This window comes from Paroedura picta, chromosome 14 (assembly GCF_049243985.1).
Source record: "Paroedura picta isolate Pp20150507F chromosome 14, Ppicta_v3.0, whole genome shotgun sequence".
Classification (NCBI taxonomy): domain Eukaryota; kingdom Metazoa; phylum Chordata; class Lepidosauria; order Squamata; family Gekkonidae; genus Paroedura; species Paroedura picta.
The window spans coordinates 30,443,527-30,463,996 of record NC_135382.1 but is presented as its reverse complement, the minus strand read 5'-3'; the positions used below and the strand labels follow the sequence as shown (position 1 = coordinate 30,463,996).

General features: G+C 44.7%; 1 protein-coding gene across 1 annotated transcript; it reads left to right on the top strand.

The window, feature by feature from the left end:
- Positions 1-1,840: 1,840 nt before the first annotated feature.
- NUTF2 (nuclear transport factor 2) lies at positions 1,841-15,343 on the top strand. The gene is made up of 5 exons (XM_077309794.1): positions 1,841-1,998; positions 6,661-6,785; positions 8,586-8,657; positions 10,109-10,207; positions 14,768-15,343. Exons 2-5 carry the CDS (start codon positions 6,687-6,689, stop codon positions 14,879-14,881), a joined length of 384 nt encoding a protein of 127 aa, XP_077165909.1. The 5' UTR covers positions 1,841-1,998; positions 6,661-6,686; the 3' UTR covers positions 14,882-15,343.
- Positions 15,344-20,470: the final 5,127 nt, after the last annotated feature.

Here is a 20,470-nt window from a genome sequence, read left to right as displayed (position 1 = left end):
AAGATAAGTAAGCTAAAATCTGTGCAGGTGATTGTTCCTGCCCTACAGAAAGCTATTATTCAAGCGTATGGAGAGGAACCTATTAATGACTTTCATAAGGGTTGGTTTCTGTCTCTTCCAAAAACCTAAACATTACTGCACTAGTTACTGCATAAAGCTACGGTGTTGGTGTTGCTTCAGCGAGTATTTGATTTAATTGTGGAGGGTAGATAAGCAAAACTGAAGCCACTGAAAAAACTGAATAACTGATGAACTAGAACAAATCAGTAACTTTTGCAACGTCTTGACTTCTTGGTATATTCTTTTTAACTAAATTTCTGAGCCATTTGAGAAGGTACCTAAAAGCAAAAAATAGTCGTATAATTTTTTCTAGAAAAATCTCACTACTTGCTTGTGATTCATTATAATAATATATTATAATACATTAAACATACCACGTCCTTTTAGCTCTCTGCAATTGCCTTTTAAAGTTTCACAGAAAACTTAGCATCTATTGAGATGGGTGGAGACATTAAAGTCTTTACTTTAGATTGTGCCCTTTGTGCTAATCCACCAAAACAGTAGTGTGTAAACTGGACCCATTTGAGTTTTACAGATTGTGAAGTAAATCTATGGTTCTTAGAAAGAACTTATGCAAGTCTCCCCAATTTTTCTAACACTTTTAACTGGGCCTCATTCACTATTTACAATGCTAACAGTTATGCTAATTAATTGGAATTCCAGGGCCTTGTTCTTCGCCAGTCACAGCAGTTCCTCAGGCAAAACTACCTACATAAAACAAAAGAATCTTTAATCTCAACTGTATAAATTCAGCAGCTTTTTAATGTGTGCACTCAGAATTTCTTTTGTTGCCTCTCAATTGGTTCTTGCATTAAAGAGAAGTATGAACACATTCCAAAGATTGTATTAAGCACGTGCATACACACACACAAATATTCTGATTAGAAATATCTAAACTCAGGTATATTTGCTAGTCTAAAGCAGCAGTACAATGGGGTCTCAGCATTCCACTGTTAAGTATACATCTACCCATCAATCTCCAATCTCCTTTCACCTACTATATTCCCCCCCCCTGAAATTAAACCCAAATAAATGGTTACCATATTAAACTAAGCTTGTTATTCCATCTTGGTATTTGCATGTTAAACGTTTTTATTATGCTGTATGCTAATTTGTTGCTCACTCTACCTATATTTATGGACTACAAAATCAGAGTCCAGTAACACCTTTAAGACCAACCAAGATTTATTCAGGGCGTGAGCTTTCAAGTGTTGGTCTTAAAGGTGCTACTGCACTCTGATTTTATTGTGCTACTTCAGACCAACCCGGCTACCCATTTGAATCTATATGTATGGACTGGTAAAGTAAGCAAACCTTTTAGGACTCACAAGAACAACCCTGTTGGATCAGACCAGTTAACCATCTAGTCCAGCATACTATCTCCCATGGTGGCCAACCAGTTCATGGCACCGAGACCAAGACGTTCCCTGCTGCTGCCTCCTGGTACTGAGAGTCAGAGGCTAACTCCCTTCTGTCACCATGGCCAATGGCCACTAATGGGTCCATATTCCCTGAATCCATCTAATCCTCTTTCAAAGCTGTCTTATCACTGTAGCCTTCACGACATCCTCGGCAGGCGGCGTGAAAGCGGATCGAAAGAACTGCTTTGCCGTCGTCCCCCTCAGGCACCCCCAGCTTTGTTTTTTTTTAAAAAAAGCAGCAGCCACCCTTTGCTTCCCCACAATGCTTTGCGGCGCGCCCAGCCTAGTCGCCTTTCGCCGCGATGCGTGACGGGACCTGTAGTAGAGCCTCTTTCTAGAAGTGGCGCGAGCCCTCCGCCGGCGGAACTCCCTTGCCCAGCATGCCGCGCGGCGGCCGAGGCGTGGCCCGGAAGAGGCGGGGGCCGGTGGGAGGGCGTGAGGGAGAGCGAGGGGCTCTGTGGGTTCGGGCCGCGCTCGGTGCCGCCGCCGCCGCCATTAGCCTAGTGGGAGCTGTGAGGTGAGTGCCTCCGCGACGCGCTTCCCACAGGCGCGGGACGGGGGAGGGGGGGAGCGGAAGTAGCAGGGCGGGTCTCCCGGCTCCATGGAGGTCCTGGGCTCGGCCTGGCCGGCGGGGGCGCGCCTGGGCTCTGCCCTCCCCCCCCCCCCGAGGCCTCTCCGGGCGCGGCGGTGGGTGTGGCGCTTCTGCTCCGGGGCTTTTTCGGGGCGCGCAGCACAGGCGGTTTCCCGCTCGCTCGCGGCGCCGGTGCAAGCCTCTCTCCTGCCGCGCTCACGTCTGAACGTGTTACGCCCCTCGGGTTTCCCGCGTGCGTTCGAGCAGCGGGCCCCACCACGTGCGCGGCTTTGCAGCGGAAGCGCCCTTCGCCTGGCGGACGGCCGCCTGAGTTTCGGGCGGAGTTGTGTTTCAGTCTGCTGCGGGGAAATTAATCGAGGAGTCTTCGGGCTCCGTTAAGACGGGGACGTTTTTTGTTTCGGGGTTAGGTTCTTCATCAGGCTGAGTGGAAGGGAGCACAAACACATCCAAATTGCTGTTTCTCCCCCCCACCCCCGTCTGTCTCTAGAATCTGGTAACCCATTTTTATTGTGCTGTATGATAATTCACTCTGGCGCTTTGCCTATGAGTTTGGACTGATCGCTTGCATTCCATGACATCGTAGCTGAGGGAGGGTGCCTGCACAAGAAAGCTCACACCTTGAATAAAACTTGGTTGATCTTAGAGGTGACAGTGGTCTCCAAATTAGTTCTGCTGCTCCAGATCAATAGGGCCACCCACTTGAATCTCCCTTCAACAGATTTACATTGAAGGTGATTCTGGATTCTCTTTTAGGGTTGGCCGGGGAGGGTGATGCCCCCGCCCGATTCAGGTTCCTCCCTTCTGAGTATCCAGAACACTGACTCATGTTCAGGACTTCAGTTGGGAGCTGCCTGTAATCGTCTCATTGAATTTGAGGGGCCTTACATCTGTGTTTCTCTGTGGAGTCAGAGAAGGCACATTGTTTATAAAAAAAAAATAACACTGTGGCTGCAAGTCAGATCAAAGAAAGTGCCTGTCACTTCTGAATTGCTGTGTTAGACCAGGATCTGGGCCGGCTTTGAATCTTCTCTCTGCCGCAGAAGCTTGGTGGGTGTGCTCGGGCCAGTCACACAGAATTAAAATTAGAGGAGAGGTGAATGTGATAAGGCACTTTGAGTTCCCATTGGGCTTGGGCATAAATGAAATAAGTAAATAAATGTATTAAAAACTACGGAAAAGGGAAAAACAGCTTGCAACTCGATTTTTTAAAAATGGTACTACTTTTGATGTGACTGTCAAGCATTCTGTTCATTACAAATCCGTGATGAAATCCTTCAAGACTGATAAAGGGTCCTCTTGAAACCTTGAATGATGATAAACAATGAACTCTTGTTCAATGAAGAGTTTTGAAATCAGTGTGAGAAAGTCTTCTGGCCTAAGTGTTTGTATTAGCATATTTTCTGCTAACACATTAAATCATTGTAAAAACACACATGGGTAAAATCGTGAAATTTGCACGTGATACAGAAATATATGCACAACTGAAATCCTAAGTAGACTGCTAAATTACTAAACCACTGGAGATGCGCTTGCAAAACTGAATGTTCATAAGTGCATTGTACCATGAATTGAATATGATGGTATTAGAATTGCTTTCCCTCCCTAGGTGTCAGTATGTCTAAATGCTGAGCATTTTTCCTGCAGGGAGGCAGAATGACAGTATATGAAAATTAGTGTAGTGGCATTTAACATTGGACTCTAAATATGTTCTGCTGCTTCAGAACAACACAGCTACCCACTTGAATTTATCTTCAATGGTGGCTAACTTTCGGGTTAGCATCTGGGAGACCCAAGTTTGAATCCTCACTGTGCCATGGAAACTCACTGGGTTCCTTTGGGCCTGTCACTCTGTTGCACCTACAGGTTGGTTGATAAGATAAAATGGAAGAGGGGAGAATGATACTAAACATCTTTAAGGTAAAGGTATCCCCTGTGCAAGCACCGGGTCATGCCTGACCCCTGGGGTGACGCCCTCTAGCGTTTTCATGGCAGACTCAATACAGGGTGGTTTTGCCAGTGCCTTCCCCAGTCATTACCGTTTACCCCCCAGCAAGCTGGGTACTCATTTTACCGACCTCGGAAGGATGGAAGGCTAAGTCAACCTTGAGCCGGCTGCTGGGATCGAACTCCCAGCCTCATGGGCAGAGCTTTCAGACTGCATGTCTGCTGCCTTACCACTCTGCGGCGCAAGAGGCTCTTGCCACAAGAGAGCAGCTTTAGGACCCCTATAAATATCTAATCTAAAATTAATAACATAAAACATAGGTGTGTACTTGCAAGGTGGAGGTAAAATTCCAAAGCGTCCTGCATTGTTGCAGCATACTGAAGATAGACAGGCTTCACAGATGCATTTCAGCCCAGCCTTGAGACAGAGAGCAGCCCTGATGATAGTAACTGAAGTGGCTTTGCATTAGGGAAAGGTAACACGCTTCTAAGCTTTCTCCAAGGGTTCTCCGAACAATGGTATACATTGTATACTTCCACAGCTGGCGTTTTGGTTCAAGGCAACATTAAGCCTAATGCCCATGTGGCTCTGAATATGGCTGCCTAGGCAATTAACATTAGGAGTGCACTAAGAAGAGGATGAGCAGAATGCTGAAAGGAGAAAACAGCTTACCTGCTTTGCAAGGGCAAGAAATCTGAAGATAAGTACTAACCTAAAAGGAGTAGGATAAAAAGTCAAAGAATGGCATTTATCATAGTGGAAACGCTGTAGCTGTGTGTGCCAGTGAAACGGAATACTTTTGATTTTCTGGAAAAGTTCACGTAGAAATGCTGCCATGTTTGAGATTTGTGTGTGGGAGTTCACCTTTTATGGGACCTGGTATGCTAGTATTGCCTTTTGGTAAGAATTGGAGGACTCTGGACCCCATCAGCTAAGGTCTCTTGTTCAGTGGGGTTTACTCCCATAGAAACATTCTTAAGATTACACTGCCAAGGACATCTGCGTTGAGCAGCCATGTTCCGGGGAAGATGTTGAGGCAAAGGAGCTGTTGTCTTAAATCTGCAAGCTGTTCAAATTGCTACTTAGAGTAACAAAGAAGCAGCCATAGTGTTTTGGGTGCCTTTTTCCCCCTATGAATTCTAAATTTATTTGGAACATATTTCTGACTAGAGGTAGCATTAGGTTAGTGACAAAATATATAGAACAGAAAAAAGAGCAAATAAGCCATGCCTGTAACATGTTAGAAGGTGTGAGTTAAAGAGCTTTTCAGATCATTTGGTAGGGAAAGAGCTATACAGATGTGGAGCAACGGAGAACACCTGGATGTGCATCTGTACTGCTCTTATTGGGTACCTAAATTAAGCAGGATGAAGTGTGAGCTTCCTTGCTTCAAGAAATTATTTAATTCTGCAAACCCTGTGTGAGAGACCCATGCGATGCTTCTCTTATGGGCTGCTACCTTCCAAAAGCTTTCCTTACAGTTGCCTTTAGTTTGACAAAGATTTAGTCAGGGCATGAGCTTTCGAGTGCAAGCTCACGCCCTGAATAAATCTTTCTTGGTCTTAAAGGTGCTACTGGACTCTGATTTTATTGTGCTACTTCAGACCAACAAAGCTACTCATTTGAATCTGTGTGTAGTTTGTTCAGCATCTTCCCTCCTCCTCCAAAGTTTGTATCTGCAGGCTAATTTTGATGGGTGATATCTCACGGTCCTTTCATGTCTCAAACTTTAAGCAAAGCTGTAAGGAAATCTGTAACAGGGCTGGGGAAAAACTGAAGCAGTTGATTTGTTTCTGGAAACCGTATGCTCCCCCTGGATGAAATTTGAAATAGTTTTCTGACATTAGATTGTACAGCTCAAGGAAAGAATAGGCATCCATTCGAAACCCGTAAACCCTTTCGGCCTTCTGAACGGACGATGTTTCCATGGTCGCATTAATCCCAGATTAAAATGACCGTGCGAGTCAAGCTGTGTATACTCGCTCTCAGAAAACGTTATGGCAGATTAGCTGTTTGCCCAGAGCTCTCTTTCAGCAGTCTCACTTCTCTGCATGGTTCCTGCCATAGTTGAGAAACGTTTATTGCCACTAGAAGTAACTAGCTGGCACTTATCCTCGGCCGCTACAAGCACCACAGATTAAACTCCACTAGCGAGAGTGTTAGATTAGGCAGCCAAGGGAGGAATAAAACAATCCTAGCACACCTGCTTAATTGGAGGCATTTAATGTTCATATCAGTTAAGTGAAATTGTACAACTGATTTGCTGTAACTGGATAAGCGGGAGAGCCATCTGCATTGCATCCAGAGTGATTCAGCCCTAGATTCTGAGTTTGACTTCGGGAAGCCAGAGCTTGGCTTTAAAAGCTCATAAGGGGACCTGCCAGGGATCAATGCCATTGCACGTTACATTCTTCAGCACCATGGGCATTAGGAGGACCTAAACGCTGGTGTCTGTAAACAAGTGACAGTCGGGTAGTTTCAGTGCAGTGAGGCAAACTAGAGAAAGTTCTCTGCCACTCCTGATGCTCAAATCCCCTGCAGGGGGAAACGGTTATAGCTAACTGTAAGCTTGGACAGCTCCATTGTGTTGCCACGGGATCCCATTGTCTAATCTGTCCATTTTTATTGCTCTTTTATTTCAGTTGCCGGCTCCAGCTGAGGATTCAGAATGGGAGACAAGCCCATTTGGGAGCAGATCGGTTCTAGCTTTGTACAGCACTACTACCAGTTATTTGATACAGACAGGACTCAATTAGGAGCAATATATGTAAGTAGTTCCAGGGATGAGTGAATCTTTTGAATGGTTGCTCACTGCATGCAGTATGACAAGCTGCTGGCATGGGGAGTTACTGCATACTCTCTGCTTGTTGACTCGAGGACTCATGCCGCTCTTAGCTGAGATCCAGCTTCAGTAGTGGATCCTGAAAAGGTGGAATAGGTTTTGCAGGCAAGTCCCACTGTAGCTTAGAACTCAAGGCCTAAAGCAGCTGTCCCCAACCCCCAGTCCAGGGACTGGTACCGGTCCATGGATCAGTCAGTACCAGGCCGAGGCTCCTCCTCGTCCTCCTCGGGGGCTGCCCTGTCACTGCCACCGGCTCACCTTTGGTGCTCTCCGGCAGCCACCATGGCTGAGGCTCTCCCTTGACGTGGCACTGCGCAGCTGCTGCTGGCAGCGCCCCCCCAGTGGGCGGCGGGAAGTCAGGGGTGCCAATGGAAAAGAAACGAAGCAGAGGCTCAGACGGTGGTGAGGTCCCTCAGCATAAGACTACCCCCCCCCCCCGCCCCCGGGCCTCAGTAAAATTGTCAAGCGTTGACCGGTCCCCGGTGATAAAAAGGTTGGGGACCACTGGCCTAAAGCATTTATGTTTTGCTCCTGGGAAGGGCTACCAACTGAGCCATAAAGCTGTATGTTGAATAAAGGGAAATGCCTTTGCAGAGCTTTGTGCAGTCCAAAGTGTAGAGATCTAGGGAGCAGTGCAGGAGGTACTGCCTTAACCTGACAGCAATTTCCTGGAGAGGATTTTTAAAAGGTACACTGTCCTCAAAAGAGTTTGATCACTCTTTAAACGTGTGGGAATTCGCTAAGCTCATTGGACTGTGCGCATGAGGATAAGAGACTTCCCGATACTGCTTGCAGCGTTCCATTCACAGCAGAGCATCGGATGCTTCATCAGTGAATTCTTTACATACCAGCTGGTGTGGTGATTGTAAATAAAATAAAAATCTGGAAAAGCATGGCTGAAGAGGTAAAGTGCAGCTGCTTAGAACAATTGCTGTGCTTTTTTTCTATTTGTGCCGAATGACAGTTGGCATCTGTGTTGTAAAAAATGTGTGGGAAAGAAGGCTCTCAACAGCTGCCTTTAAATTGGGCGGGGGGGAAGGGTGACCCTTATGGTGCGTGCTTTACTAGGGAAACCAATGGAGGGGATGTAATCAAGTTGATGATTGACTGATCATTTGGTGAATCAGTTATGTTATGGACTTTGGGGCCCTTCTTAGTTCTTTGTTTTGGTATCTTCATCCCCCTGTAAGTTTAAGATTGACATTTCCATTATAGATTGAAATGGTGTGTATCTAATGTCAGCAAGGTTTGCGTCATGTTTTGCAAAACAGCCAGCAATATATGTTCTCACAGATACCATTTCCTCCATAGTCTTTGCTATTTGGTTGAGAAATGGCATATGCCAGGGTGGGGGTGGGGGGCAAGAGAACTAGATTTGGTCCAAATGCTGCCAGTTGTTGAATTAATGCTCAGGTTTGAGAAATCCCTGGGAGGAAATAATGGCATCTTTTTATTGCTTGGTCAGAATGTGAGGCAGCCAGCCTGTGATGAAGGGAGAGAGAAGTGTGACCCTTCCCAGACTTCAGCTGAGTAGTTGTCAGGGGTAGGAGGAATTCCATCACCAAGCCATGGGACTTTTCCACACCCTCCCAGCATGATTCAGTCTTGCTTCTTAGCTTATTTGCCAGTGTATGGACAGCTGTAGTCTGTTCATTGCTGTTTTGTGTAAAGGACGACTTCCTTTCCCAAGCAAACTGTGACCACATATCTCTTTTGTTATTACAGATAGACGCCTCATGCCTTACGTGGGAAGGACAACAATTTCAGGGCAAAGCAGCTATTGTTGAAAAACTCTCAGTAAGTGCCTCCAGTAGCTTCACACACTGTTCCTGTTCACCCCTGAAACACCCCTGAAACAATTTCTGGTTTTACTTTTGGTATTTCTTTTGGTATCCATGGCAAGGTACACTGCACTGGCTGTGCTTATAATCTGTGTGGCTGAGATTATTTTTATTTCAGCTAAGGGGGAAGTCCTATTTAAGTCAATGGGACTTGCCCCATGTTTACATCCATATTTTGGCTGAGAAAGGGAGTGTACCAGCATGGTGTCTTGCAGTGCTGAATTCAGTTTGGGGGAAACCATGAATCATTGTCAGAATTTTGCACATGCTGGTTTAAAGGTTTTAGGGGGTTGATAGGTTTTAGGGGGTGAGGGTGGAAAATTTGGCCTAGATGCAGCTGACTCAGGGCAACTGCATGGGGATTTTCAAGGCAAGACACATGAGAGGTGGTTTGCCACTGCCCAACTCTGGGTAGCTGCCCCTGGACTTCCTTGATGGTCTCCCATCCAAGTACCAGCCAGTTCCATCAGGGCCCTCGGCTCTTCCAGGAGCTCATTCCACCAGGTAGAGGCCAGGACCGAAAAGGCCCTAGCTCTGGCCAAGCAGACTTCTCTCAGGTCAGGGACAACCAATCTATTGGAGGAGCAAAGAGCTCTCTAGGGCAGGGGTAGTCAACCTGATGTCCTCCAGATGTCCATGGACTACAATTCCCATGAGCCCCTGCCAATGCTGGCAGGGGCTCATGGGAATTGTAGTCCTTGGACATCTGGAGGACCCCAGGTTGACTACCCCTGCTCTAGGGGGCATAGGCAGACAGGCGGTCCCTCAGATTGGGCTAGCCTAGTTGGGGCTGATATATTTTAGGGACTTAAATTTCCAAGAATCATCACACCATCCTTTGCAGAGTCTGCTGCTGCTGTCTCTGAGACACAAGCTTGACTGTTTTTTTAAAATATCTATATATTTAAATATATATATATATTTAAGCCATTAGCAAGCAAGGTTAAAGCTCCTAAAGCCATTTGATTCCAGTGGCTCCAGGAGTGGTACATGGTGATACCCAGCACACATTTCATCAGCAAAACATCTGGTATAAATACACAGTGATTTAATATCTTGTCTGCAGTGCAGCAATTCATGCTGTGCATTACTGAACTGTTAACATAATGCATCCCAGTGTTTAACCTTATGTTTACATTCCTGTAGCTGAATACCATTACCTCTTTCCCAGAGCAGCTAAACATTTTTATTGTTTTTTATAAGGTGAAAAAACCCTCACCAGCAATAACCAGATTTAAGGTAGAAGACTAAACTTCCTGGTTTTCCATAGGGGTGCATGTGTGCATGCATGTGTGTCTCCCCATGTCTGTGACAGTGACACTTTACCTCTAACTTTCTTACTGTAAATATATGCTGATGAATTAAGTCTCCTAATTAGTCTATCTCTCTGCTCTTCCTCCCTCACAGAGCCTTCCTTTTCAGAAAATACAGCACAGCATCACAGCACAAGACCATCAGCCCACACCCGACAGCTGTATACTCAGTATGGTAGTTGGACAGCTTAAGGTACGTGTTTCCTCGGCCTCTCAATCCTGAGAGTTGCTGTCTGGAGCACCATTTGTATGTTGGGGCTGATGGCTTTGGCCAGGGGTAGTCAAACTGCGGCCCTCCAGATGTCCATGGACTACAATTCCCAGGAGCCCCTGCCAGCATTCGCTGGCAGGGGGCTCCTGGGAATTGTAGTCCATGGACATCTGGAGGGCCGCAGTTTGACTACCCCTGGTTTTGGCACTTCAAATGCTCTCTGCTTTTGGGTCAGATGGGTTGATGAGCGAGGGTAGAGCCCATTCCTGGTTGAGAGGAAGATTCTCTTTTCCTATTTAGAGGGATTCTTGCCCCAGCTGGCTTTTACAAATGGGTGCCTTTGAAAAACAGGCATTTGGAAAGATCATTCAAAGGTTATAATACATCTTGAGAATATGAATGGAAAGATTCTCATGTCTCTGCGGGGTGAACCCAGGGAGCCATTGAGGCTTTGATATATATAGCTGTGGCCCTCCTTGCCAAGGAGGAGCTAAAAGGGAAGCTCTGTGCAAGGCCAAGCTCAGGGCAACTCGTCATCTAGTCATTTCCTCTCAGCAGATACATCACCGTGATTAGACAGGGCAGCGAGACTCCTCTCAGATGTCTTAGGCCCCTAACTTTGACAATCAAAGGCAAAATGTCAGTGCTCCACTTGGGCTGCGAGCGCTTTGAGGGAAAGGCATGTCATTTCTGCCACATACTTCATGGGTGTAGATGTAGCTGTTTTGACCTTCTTGCCCTTCACATGATCCAGCTTCACAAGGTTAGTGCTAGGAATGCAGTACTCCCGCAGGACTTGAGACTGCTCTTTTCCCAGCAAGGAGCAGAAGATGCATGGAAGATGAACAGAAGGAGCTTCTCCAGTGTCCCATTTCACATTTATAGCAGCAGCTGCTTCCGCCAAGTGGATTGCTCGGGGAAGCAACTGGCAGTTTTACCGAAGAGGATTGTGGGTTACCAAGCCAGCATGCACAGAGAGAACTAGTGGGACCTCTGGGCAAACCTAGGCAGTTGCTTAAGGCGCCAGATCGCGAGGGGCACCGAAAAAGTGAAAGGAACTCCCTCTGCTGGTTTGGCATTAACTGGCCCTTTGAATCTCCCTTATCTGTCAACTGTGGTCCTTCACAGCAGCTTTGATAGAATGTGGAAGGCTTTGGAAGAGCCTTTCTCGGTAGATTTTGGTTGCTAGACATTATTGCTTTCTCAGTCAAGACTAAGAAACATGGGGTGAGAAACCCTACTGCCTCAAACTTCTCTGGAGTGAAGAGTTTCCTGTCCCATTTGAACATTGCCCTTTCTCAATAGCTTTTGGTGCCACCTTGTTTTGTTCAGAATGCATTTGTTGCAGTGCCAGGCCAGTCTTTTCTGGCAGATCAAGACATTCACACGTAAACACCCTTTTTCCTTAGTAAGCATTATGCTAACTTTTCAAACTTCATTTTTCATATTAAGCAAGTGAAAGGGGGGAAAATACAGCGGGCTTAGAGCTCAGTGGTAGCAATGTATATTTAAAAGGATCACTGACCAAAGGTTTGGCAGAGCTTTTAATCTGCACCTTTGCAGAGGTGCTTCCACCTGAGTAGACAATACTGAGCTAGATGAATTTAAGACTCCGTGTAAGGTGGAAATTCAAAAGTTCACAGACAGCAATGAAAATTTGAGGGCAACCTGGTCACAAGCGGTTTATCTGTAAACTGTTGGAAGGTTTATTATCATGAATGCCACATGAGATCCAGCCATTATAAAAACCTTCAAGAAAACCATGAATACAGTCAAAACAGATTTTGCAGCTGGGCAATAAATGAAAGTAATCACAAAATGCTGTCGTATTACATTTTAGCTTGTATCTTCTGCCTTCCCTATAGTGCTTTTCCTGTAGGCTCCTAAGAGGTGTCTGCATGTTGCCAGGGATGCATGAGCATCTGGACTTTGTATATGCACAGTGGAGCCTTCTCCTAACAGAATCCACCAAGGGCAGTGGCGTTCTGCACTTCAGATCGTATCTGTCTAGTAATGGTTTCTCTCCTGTTCTGCTCAGGCAGATGATGACCAAATTTTAGGCTTCCATCAGACCTTTTTGTTGAAAAACTTACAATGTGCCTGGGTGTGCACCAATGAAGTCTTCAGGCTAGCACTCCACAATGTTTAGCTTCCGGCTTCCTGCTACCTCTGATCTTCGCAGTCTTCAATGAGTAAGAACCGCTCCGTTTGCTGCTGTTTACCGTGGTTGGTCCTTAGTCTGAAAAGCATGGCCATGGCTTGTGTGTTACTGAAACAGGGTTGTGGTGGAACAGTGCCATCTTCTCCTTGGAAGCAGCAGCTATGGAATTAATTCAGCAGAGCGGCATATCTATGTATCTCTTCATGCTGGAGCATTCAGTTGCTTGCTTGACTTATCTTAGACCTAGCAGTTACATAGAGCAGGGGTAGTCAACCTGTGGTCCTCCAGATGTCTATGGACTACAATTCCCATGAGCCCCTGCCAGCATGGGAATTGTAGTCCATGAACATCTAGAGGACCACAGGTTGATTACCCCTGACATAGAGAACTGTGCATAGTGAGCGTTCGTGTCTTGTGTATTTGAAACTGTCTGATCATAAGCCTGTTTTCTGTGGGCATTCCTGCAATTGTTCAGATAGTTCACGGAGACGTACCTGAACCAGGGACAGGTTATTGGCAAACCATGGCCTGCACGTGCATGGTGTTGTACAGGGGAACTTAAGCACAAAGATATCTCCTTGATCAAAGAGGCATTTTGAGTTTCAATACTATCAGGAAGGTAACAGAAGGACCCAGGTAGCTATGAGAAGGAGAAGGTTAAGCCCCAATAAGCTTGCATAAAAAAAAACCTCTTGTAATATGCAGCATGAAGGAGTGGCTACCCGCACCTTGATGTGGAGAGGAACTGCTGTGCAGTTGTATGAAATCCTTGCTTGTGTATAAGGGTTTTGCTTTATAGGAACCACTTTTGATTTGCTGCTTCTGCAGGGCAGTGCTTTCTGCAGCATTCTTTTTTCTCATCTGAACAGAGAACGCTGCCAAACAATATCCATGCATTTATGTGCCCGCTTGGTGTAGTGGTTAGTGTCTCTGTCTAGGATCTGGGAGCTCCAGGTTCGACTTCTCATTCTGCCATGGAAGCTTGTTGGGTGTCCTTGGGCCAGTCATATGCTGTCCACATTATCTACCTCACAGTATTGTTGTTAAGGATTAAATGGAGGAGGAGAAGAGGAGAACATTGCAAACCCCCCATTGGGAAAAGGGGGGGAATTAAATTATGTCAATCGATTCATGTGGCTTTCTCAGCTAGGGTTTCTTGAGTGCCCTGGGGTTTCTTGAATGCCCTGGAAGGGTTTCCTGGGTGGGTGGGAGTTAATTAATTTTTAATATATTTTTTAAAAAATTGTTAAACGTTTATCAAGTGATATGACTATATACCGTCATGTCGAGCCCCCCCTCCAAAAATGGTCAGTGATGGGCCTGGAGGGGATGGGAAGGAGAAGAGGAGCCCCAGGTGAACATGTACACACCTGTGCTTCCCAACCATATTATGCAGGATTGCACCATTTCTGGGGTTTCTTGAAGCCTGAAGAATATTTCAGGGGGGTTTTGATGGTTAAAACATTGAGAAAGGCTGGTATAGGGTATAGAAATGCATGCAGCAGGTTCGTATTTTAGAAGTTATGACTGGTTTTATAGTTACCCTGAGAGAGGCAGGCTGCTTGGAACCAGTGCAGAGATTCTGTCCTCTTCAAGATACAATTATATTTGACTACGAAATGAAGACGGTAGGAATTCAGGGGCAACTTAAAAGTTATGTTTTTTTGCTTCAGTGGGTGTTAAATTAAAAATGTTCCAGACTTGCTGCAGTAGATTTTCTTATAGTCTGTTTAGGAAAGATGTATGGCCAGTTCTTGATGTCCTGTCCTTATCCTAGAGAAAGATGTTGGCAGTTCTAGTAGGGACACCGTTTTTTTCCTTCATATACTTGAATATACAGCAGTTCTCGGTGTTTTTTATAGTCTCAGCCTTCTGTATGTGCTATGCCTTGTGCTCCTAGGTCATTTCAACAAGGCCACAGATGCTGCCCTGGATTTCTAAACATTTATTTATTTAAGGAGAGTGTTTTTTAACCGGCTAATGTTCAGCATTGGTACATCACACCCTACCTCTACACAACCTTGATATAATCATGGGCAAGTTTTGTTTTAAAAGGACAGCTGTATCTTGGGCTCATAGTAATGATGAAATTATTCCCATTTCTAAAGAAATTGCACACTCTCCTAGAACACGGGGCAGGCGCCATGTGAAACATTGCTCAGAGGAGCTATCCATGGCTCCTGAGCCACAGAGTGTGACTGTTGTTCTGCTACCAAGTCTCTCCTGGAGTTCTGCATCAGGATCGTAAAAGGCATGTCAGAACCTCCGCTGTTGTTGCTGATGGGTGAAGAATGCATGACAGTGTTGGCAGCCATTTTCCTTGCTGGAATTTAACTACCGGGCCAGAATGGTTCTAAAACTCCTTTCTTTTTTCTTCACAGGCCGATGAAGATCCTATTATGGGATTCCACCAGATATTTCTATTAAAGAACTTCAATGATGCTTGGGTTTGCACCAATGACATGTTCAGGCTAGCGTTGCACAACTTTGGTTGAGGCCGCATCCCCGAGGCACCTGTCATTTTTCTTTTCTCCTCCTTACAGATATTAATCACACTTACGGAACATTCCAAATATCATACACAAACCGGCAACACCACAGTGAGCGGACAAGCGAGCAAGATCTCTGCCGATGTGCCCTCCGGGAGCGTTTTATGTTGTGTCGCTAGAAGAGTTCCTTGTGCATGATGTTTGGAAGTTTAGACTTAGCTGCATTTGACAAGGGAAATGTGTGTCTTACCAGCATGCCTCGGAAGCATCCATAATGCAAAAAAAAAAAAAAAGGTTTTTGTTTCTGTACTGACAAGTTTCTCTAAATAACCCAAAGAAACGAAAAAAGGAAAAGAAAAGGACAGCAGCCTGAATGCAGCTCAGATATTGGGGTGTTTTTTTTTTTTGTTCAGATGTTTCAGTGCTACATTATACAATAAAACCATGACATTTTCCTAACAGTTTAAATTGTTGGATGTTCAGTCTCTAATTAGAGAGTCTCCTACTCTGTCTGAAAACCTGGCTTGAGGACACGTGGATGGACAAACCTTCTGCAGTTCTTAAAGCCTCCACAGGTGTGTGGTGCTACTTCTTTGCTATTGTTTAAATCTGTATTTAACCACTAAAGAATTTGCGCCATATATCACGGGGGAGGGGAAGGGCCATTGTTCCTCCCCTGAAACCATTGTAAGCAAGTTGCATGTTTCATACAAATTAAGACAATGACACTGAATCACAAAACATTTTCTGCAGTCTTAGATGAAAGACGGTTCATAAAAGCGACAGAGCTAAGAGCATGCACTACTTTACCGACTTGTTTCTCAGAACTAAGCTCTTCAGCTTTTGTACCTATTGTACCTTTTGGTGTTCAAGTGTTGGGTCTATATAAAACTTGGCATCTTGAATTGTTTACAGAGTTTTACCCATCCAGGGCTTTTTAGTTTTGAAATAAGCTCTGGCTAGTCTGGGAGAGTGGTGACTACATCAGTGTTCTTTCCCATGGCTTGGTCTAAATAGCATCTGCTTAACGTTTGTGCTGCAGTAGCTACATGCCCCTTCAGTAGGATAAATAGTGCCATACTTACAAAACGTTTAGAAAGTCTTTCAGATGAGTGCACTTAACTTTGTAGGGCTGATTCTTTGGGAGCAATGTAGGCAGAAGTGAAGGCAGGCTTTTTAAAATGGACTGCAAGATCCAGCACTTATTGTGAGCTGAGCAATCGCCACAGGTTTATGGTAGCCGGAATACATATTCTAAACTTAAATAAAGCTGTTTTCAAGCTGTGCTGGGCCCTTGAGAGGATGCTTTGTATTTAGTTTCAAGTGCTTCTGAGAAGCAGCAGTTTTTGGCAAAGAATGTGCATCCAATAGGCTGGGTTTCCTAATCAGCTCTTGTCTGCTGCCAGGGTGGGGGAAACTGTCCAGCCAACTTGGTGTAGTTGTTAGGAGTGCAGACTTCTAATCTAGCGAGCCGGGTTTGATTCCCCGCTGCCTCACATGCACCCAGCTGAGTGACCTTGGGCTCGCCACAGCACTGATAAAGCTGTTCTGACCGAGCAGCGATATCAGGGCTCTCTCAGCCTCACCTACCTCACAAGGTGTATGTCATAGTGAGAGGAAAGGGAAGGCAAATGTAATCCGCTTTGAGACTCCTTTGGGTAGAGAAAAGCGGCATACAAGAACCAACTCTTCTTCTTCATGCAAGGGCAGTGTCTGTAAGCAAAGAACAAACCTAAGAGCTGGGTCAAAACTTTTTTTTCTAAAACCCTGAGTCTGCCATCTGCTTTTTTCCCTTTCAGCTTTACCTTAAGTCTTTATGCCTGGTGGAGAACCTGTGTTTCCATCTGTAAGAGGTCCAGAGGATTACCAATGTCCTGGAAAGCAAGTGGTTTTCAAACCTTTGAAAAATGGTGCTGTGTGTCCATTGGTATTGTGGCTTCATGCAGCCGCTTTAATGATAGCCATTTTTGTAAACTTGCTTGGGCCATGGAGCTTCGGTGAGCATCTGTATCTTGGTGCATTTGAATAGCTTTACTTTGACAAGTCCCAGCGATCTCAATAGAACATCCCAAGTTTGCTTTGGATTGCTATCTTGGAAACAGAGTAACGGGAGGGGAAAGCTTTCCCTTCCCAAGTCAATGGGGAGAGTGTGTCATGCACCTGAAATATCACAGGTGTATGAGCTACATGGGGGTCCTTCTACTCTACCAAACTTTGAGTTGGACATTGCATTGGCCTTAATGGGAACAGTATTAGTAGCCATAGGAAAACAAAATGCCTTACTAAACAAAACCCTTGGCAGAGAACACAGTCACTGACCAGGATGCAGCTTATGTTTCTGTGTCCTTAAGGCAGAAATGACCATTTCCACTACAAATTGAATTGTACATCAATATGTGCCTCCTAGTGCTAACTGCTGATATTAAGGTGTTTTTTTTTTTATCTCCTCCCAGTTAATGACTGGAGATAGAGACTGTTCATTTAGCCAAGCTGGTACAAAGAACTTGAACTGCCCAAGTTGTAGTTTAGAGAATTCATCCGGCTTGCAATCTCCAGTGGATAAAGTTCTTATTGCCTACTAATATGTATTTAAGGATAAACAAAGCCCCTTGAGTCATCACAAGCTATTACTTGATGAGAGGATGTCTGATCTGGGATTGATTGAAGGCGTGTTCATATAAACGGATGCTCTTAAACGGCTTGTTAAATAAATGGTGCAAATTCTTGTCTTGACGTAGAAGGCCTAAGTGTGAACAAGCTTAAAAGAATGCTTAAAGCAAAATGTGCATGACTTGTGTCTCACCCAGTGCAGCCCAACATCTTTGATTTAAAGTTTTTCCGGTGTTGAGGAAATTTTTGATAGTTGCAATCTTAAGGCAAGAATCAAATTTGGAATGTTTACTGAGCACCAAGTGGGCTGTTTTGGGGTTAGTAGGGTATCATGGCCCATAGTCTGGCAGTAGGGTTTAGGATCTTTTCCTTGCGGGGTATAAAAGAAATGCATAGATAACTTTATGTACTGTGAAACTTCTCACTTCACAATCTTTCTGCTGCATTCAGATAATTGCAAGAGATTTGTGTAATGCTTTAAGGCATACAACTGTAGTTGGAAAGTAAAGCAGATGTTTCTGGGTAATGTTTTAGCAGAAGCTGCAGAAAAGTGCTGGTTTTGCCAAAAGGTTGAAACGACACGGAACAGAAAACCTTCCTGTTCAGTATCTATCGCATATTCTTGACCTCTTAAGACTGTACCTTGTAAATGTATAAATAAAGATTTGTTAACCAGATTTTCAGAGGGGGGTATGACTCGGTGGTAGAGCATTTGTTTGGCAAGCAGAAAGCCCTAAGTTCAGTCCTTGTCATCTCCAGTTAAAAAGATTAGGTAGTCAGGGATGTGAAAGACTTCTGCCTGTGACCCTGGAGAGCTGTCTGAGCAGACAATACTGACCTTCGTGGACCAATGATCTGAATCAGTATAAGGCAATTTCATATTTTTGCTTTAAACCCAAACCTAGAAACTTAAATAGATCAAATGAAACCAGGAGCGTTGATTTGTTTTAGGGTAGTAGCAGATGAGAAAATAGAATGTATTTGTCTATTTAAATTACCCGTTGAGACCTCTTTGCTGGTAGCCACTGGTACTTTATGCCATTTCCTGTGACGAAAGGTGTATGGGAAGTACTGTATGTGCTGTGATGTTTTTTTATATGCCTCTTGGAAAGAGGCTGCTCAGATATTACATACCTCTTGACTGAAAGTGTGCTGTCTGGTAATTGATGCATATACATTGCTACCTGTCAGAGGAAGTTACTATTTCCTGATCTTAACCTTGCCTATTTCAACTGACCGCCCCTGCCTTTAATTGCTAAAGCTGTTGAATGTTGCAATATGTAATACTTGGACAATGTGTAATCTTGTAAGCATCCCATGTTGCACATGTGAACCTTCAAGACCAGCATAAGGCTGAAGTAAGTTGATTTAAGCCAAGGGGTTGAGAGGTATTTTTGTGTTACAAAAATTAATCCTTCCAATTCACTTCTAAGCTTGTACAAATGCAGCAAAGCAATTCTGCTTAGGAGTCCTATTCAGTAGTATAAACCATACCAGGAGGAGGACAAATGATCAGGTCTTTGCTTTTCCTATTCTTCTAGGTGCAGCAGAGGCCCTGGAATTGCTATGTGGATATGCAGCTTCCCTCAATCCTGTACTTTATTCAGAAAGGCAGCAGTTTCTCTGAGGTTTCAGGCAGAGGTCTTTCCAAGGTTTGCTACCTGAGATTGCTGTAACTGGAGATGTCATAATTTGGGCAATGGGCACATGCAAAGTGTGTTCGCTGTGTTTTACGTTCCCATGCAGGAGCATGGCACCGAATTCTTGTGGCAATTACCAGTCCTCATAAGAACAGCCATTAAGAAACATTAAACAAGTAAATGAAGAAACTGTATATATAGATTTTACTTGTGTTCATTGCTGTACAAAGAGCGTCCTGAAGAAGGAAGTCTGATATTGACTAGGATAGCAAAACAAAAGCCTTATTTCCCAATTATTGAAATAACTTCTGTTGGAGAAATATGCATTGTGGCCACCACTGTGGAACTTTAGCACAATGCATACTTTATATGCCGAAGGGTCTCAGGTTTGGTAAATATCTTTTGATGCTCGACCTTTTGAGACCTGCTACCAGCCAGCGTAGAAAGGATGCGATCTGAGTTGGTATAGAACTTCAAACGTTCAATGCTCCCTCATATTATCTTGCATCTTCCCTGACCTAGGATCCCCCATTCACATACACTGGCGGCAGCAGCCAGTCCACTGAGGTGCAAGTACATAGTTAGGTAATCATGCTGCAGAAAAGGAGTGTGTCCAAAGTATGATCTCACCAGTGGCAAATCTAGGGTTATAGGTGGCAGGAGAAGATAGGGAAAACAAACAGCACCAGGTGTACATAATGAACAAGTCAAGTTCTCATAATGGAGAGATCTCTGCCTTGTTCTATTGCTCTTCCTAGGGCTGAGTGACATTAGAGTCTTTGGGCCACTTTTAGCTCAGCCACAAGGACTCACAATAAAATGTGAGTGGCAAAGTTCCTACTGAGACTACATTTCCAGGCATGGGGAGGCCTATTTCAGATTGTGTGTACGGTATATAGAATGAGGGGTTAGGCCTCCCCCCTGCAGTTTTCCTGACCTAAAATAGCCTAGGTTATTCTGCTTATCTCCTATGTGTACTGATGCCGTATATTCATGCTTCCCTAATGGGGCAGATAACACCTCATAGTGTGTTTTCATGAAGGGAAAAGGCGAGAAGAAAAGTTATAATTTCCCTGCCCCCCATGCCATGCTCCTGGTCTGAACTGGACCCTGGCACTCCTGAGACTCGAGCTTCCAGTAGGGAAGTCACAGCTCATGTATTTGAAAGTTCTTGGGAATAGATACATAATGTGAGGACTTTAGAATATGTACTTAGAATCAGAGTTGGAAGGGGCCTCCGGGGTCATCTAGTCCAACCCCCTGCAGAATGCAGGAAATTCACAACTTACTTAGGCATGCACCGTGCATGAAAAGGGGCAGGAGTTGTGGTTCCCTTCCTCTCTAG

What these genes read in the sequence shown, in the direction of transcription:
- NUTF2 (XM_077309794.1), top strand. Translation starts at nt 6,687, where the DNA reads ATGGGAGACAAGCCCATTTGGGAGCAGATCGGTTCTAGCTTTGTACAG. An exon ending in CTATTGTTGAAAAACTCTCA is followed by an intron (nt 8,658 to 10,108) that starts GTAAGTGCCTCC and finishes CCTCCCTCACAG; the next exon opens with AGCCTTCCTTTTCAGAAAAT. An exon ending in TGGTAGTTGGACAGCTTAAG is followed by an intron (nt 10,208 to 14,767) that starts GTACGTGTTTCC and finishes TTTTCTTCACAG; the next exon opens with GCCGATGAAGATCCTATTAT.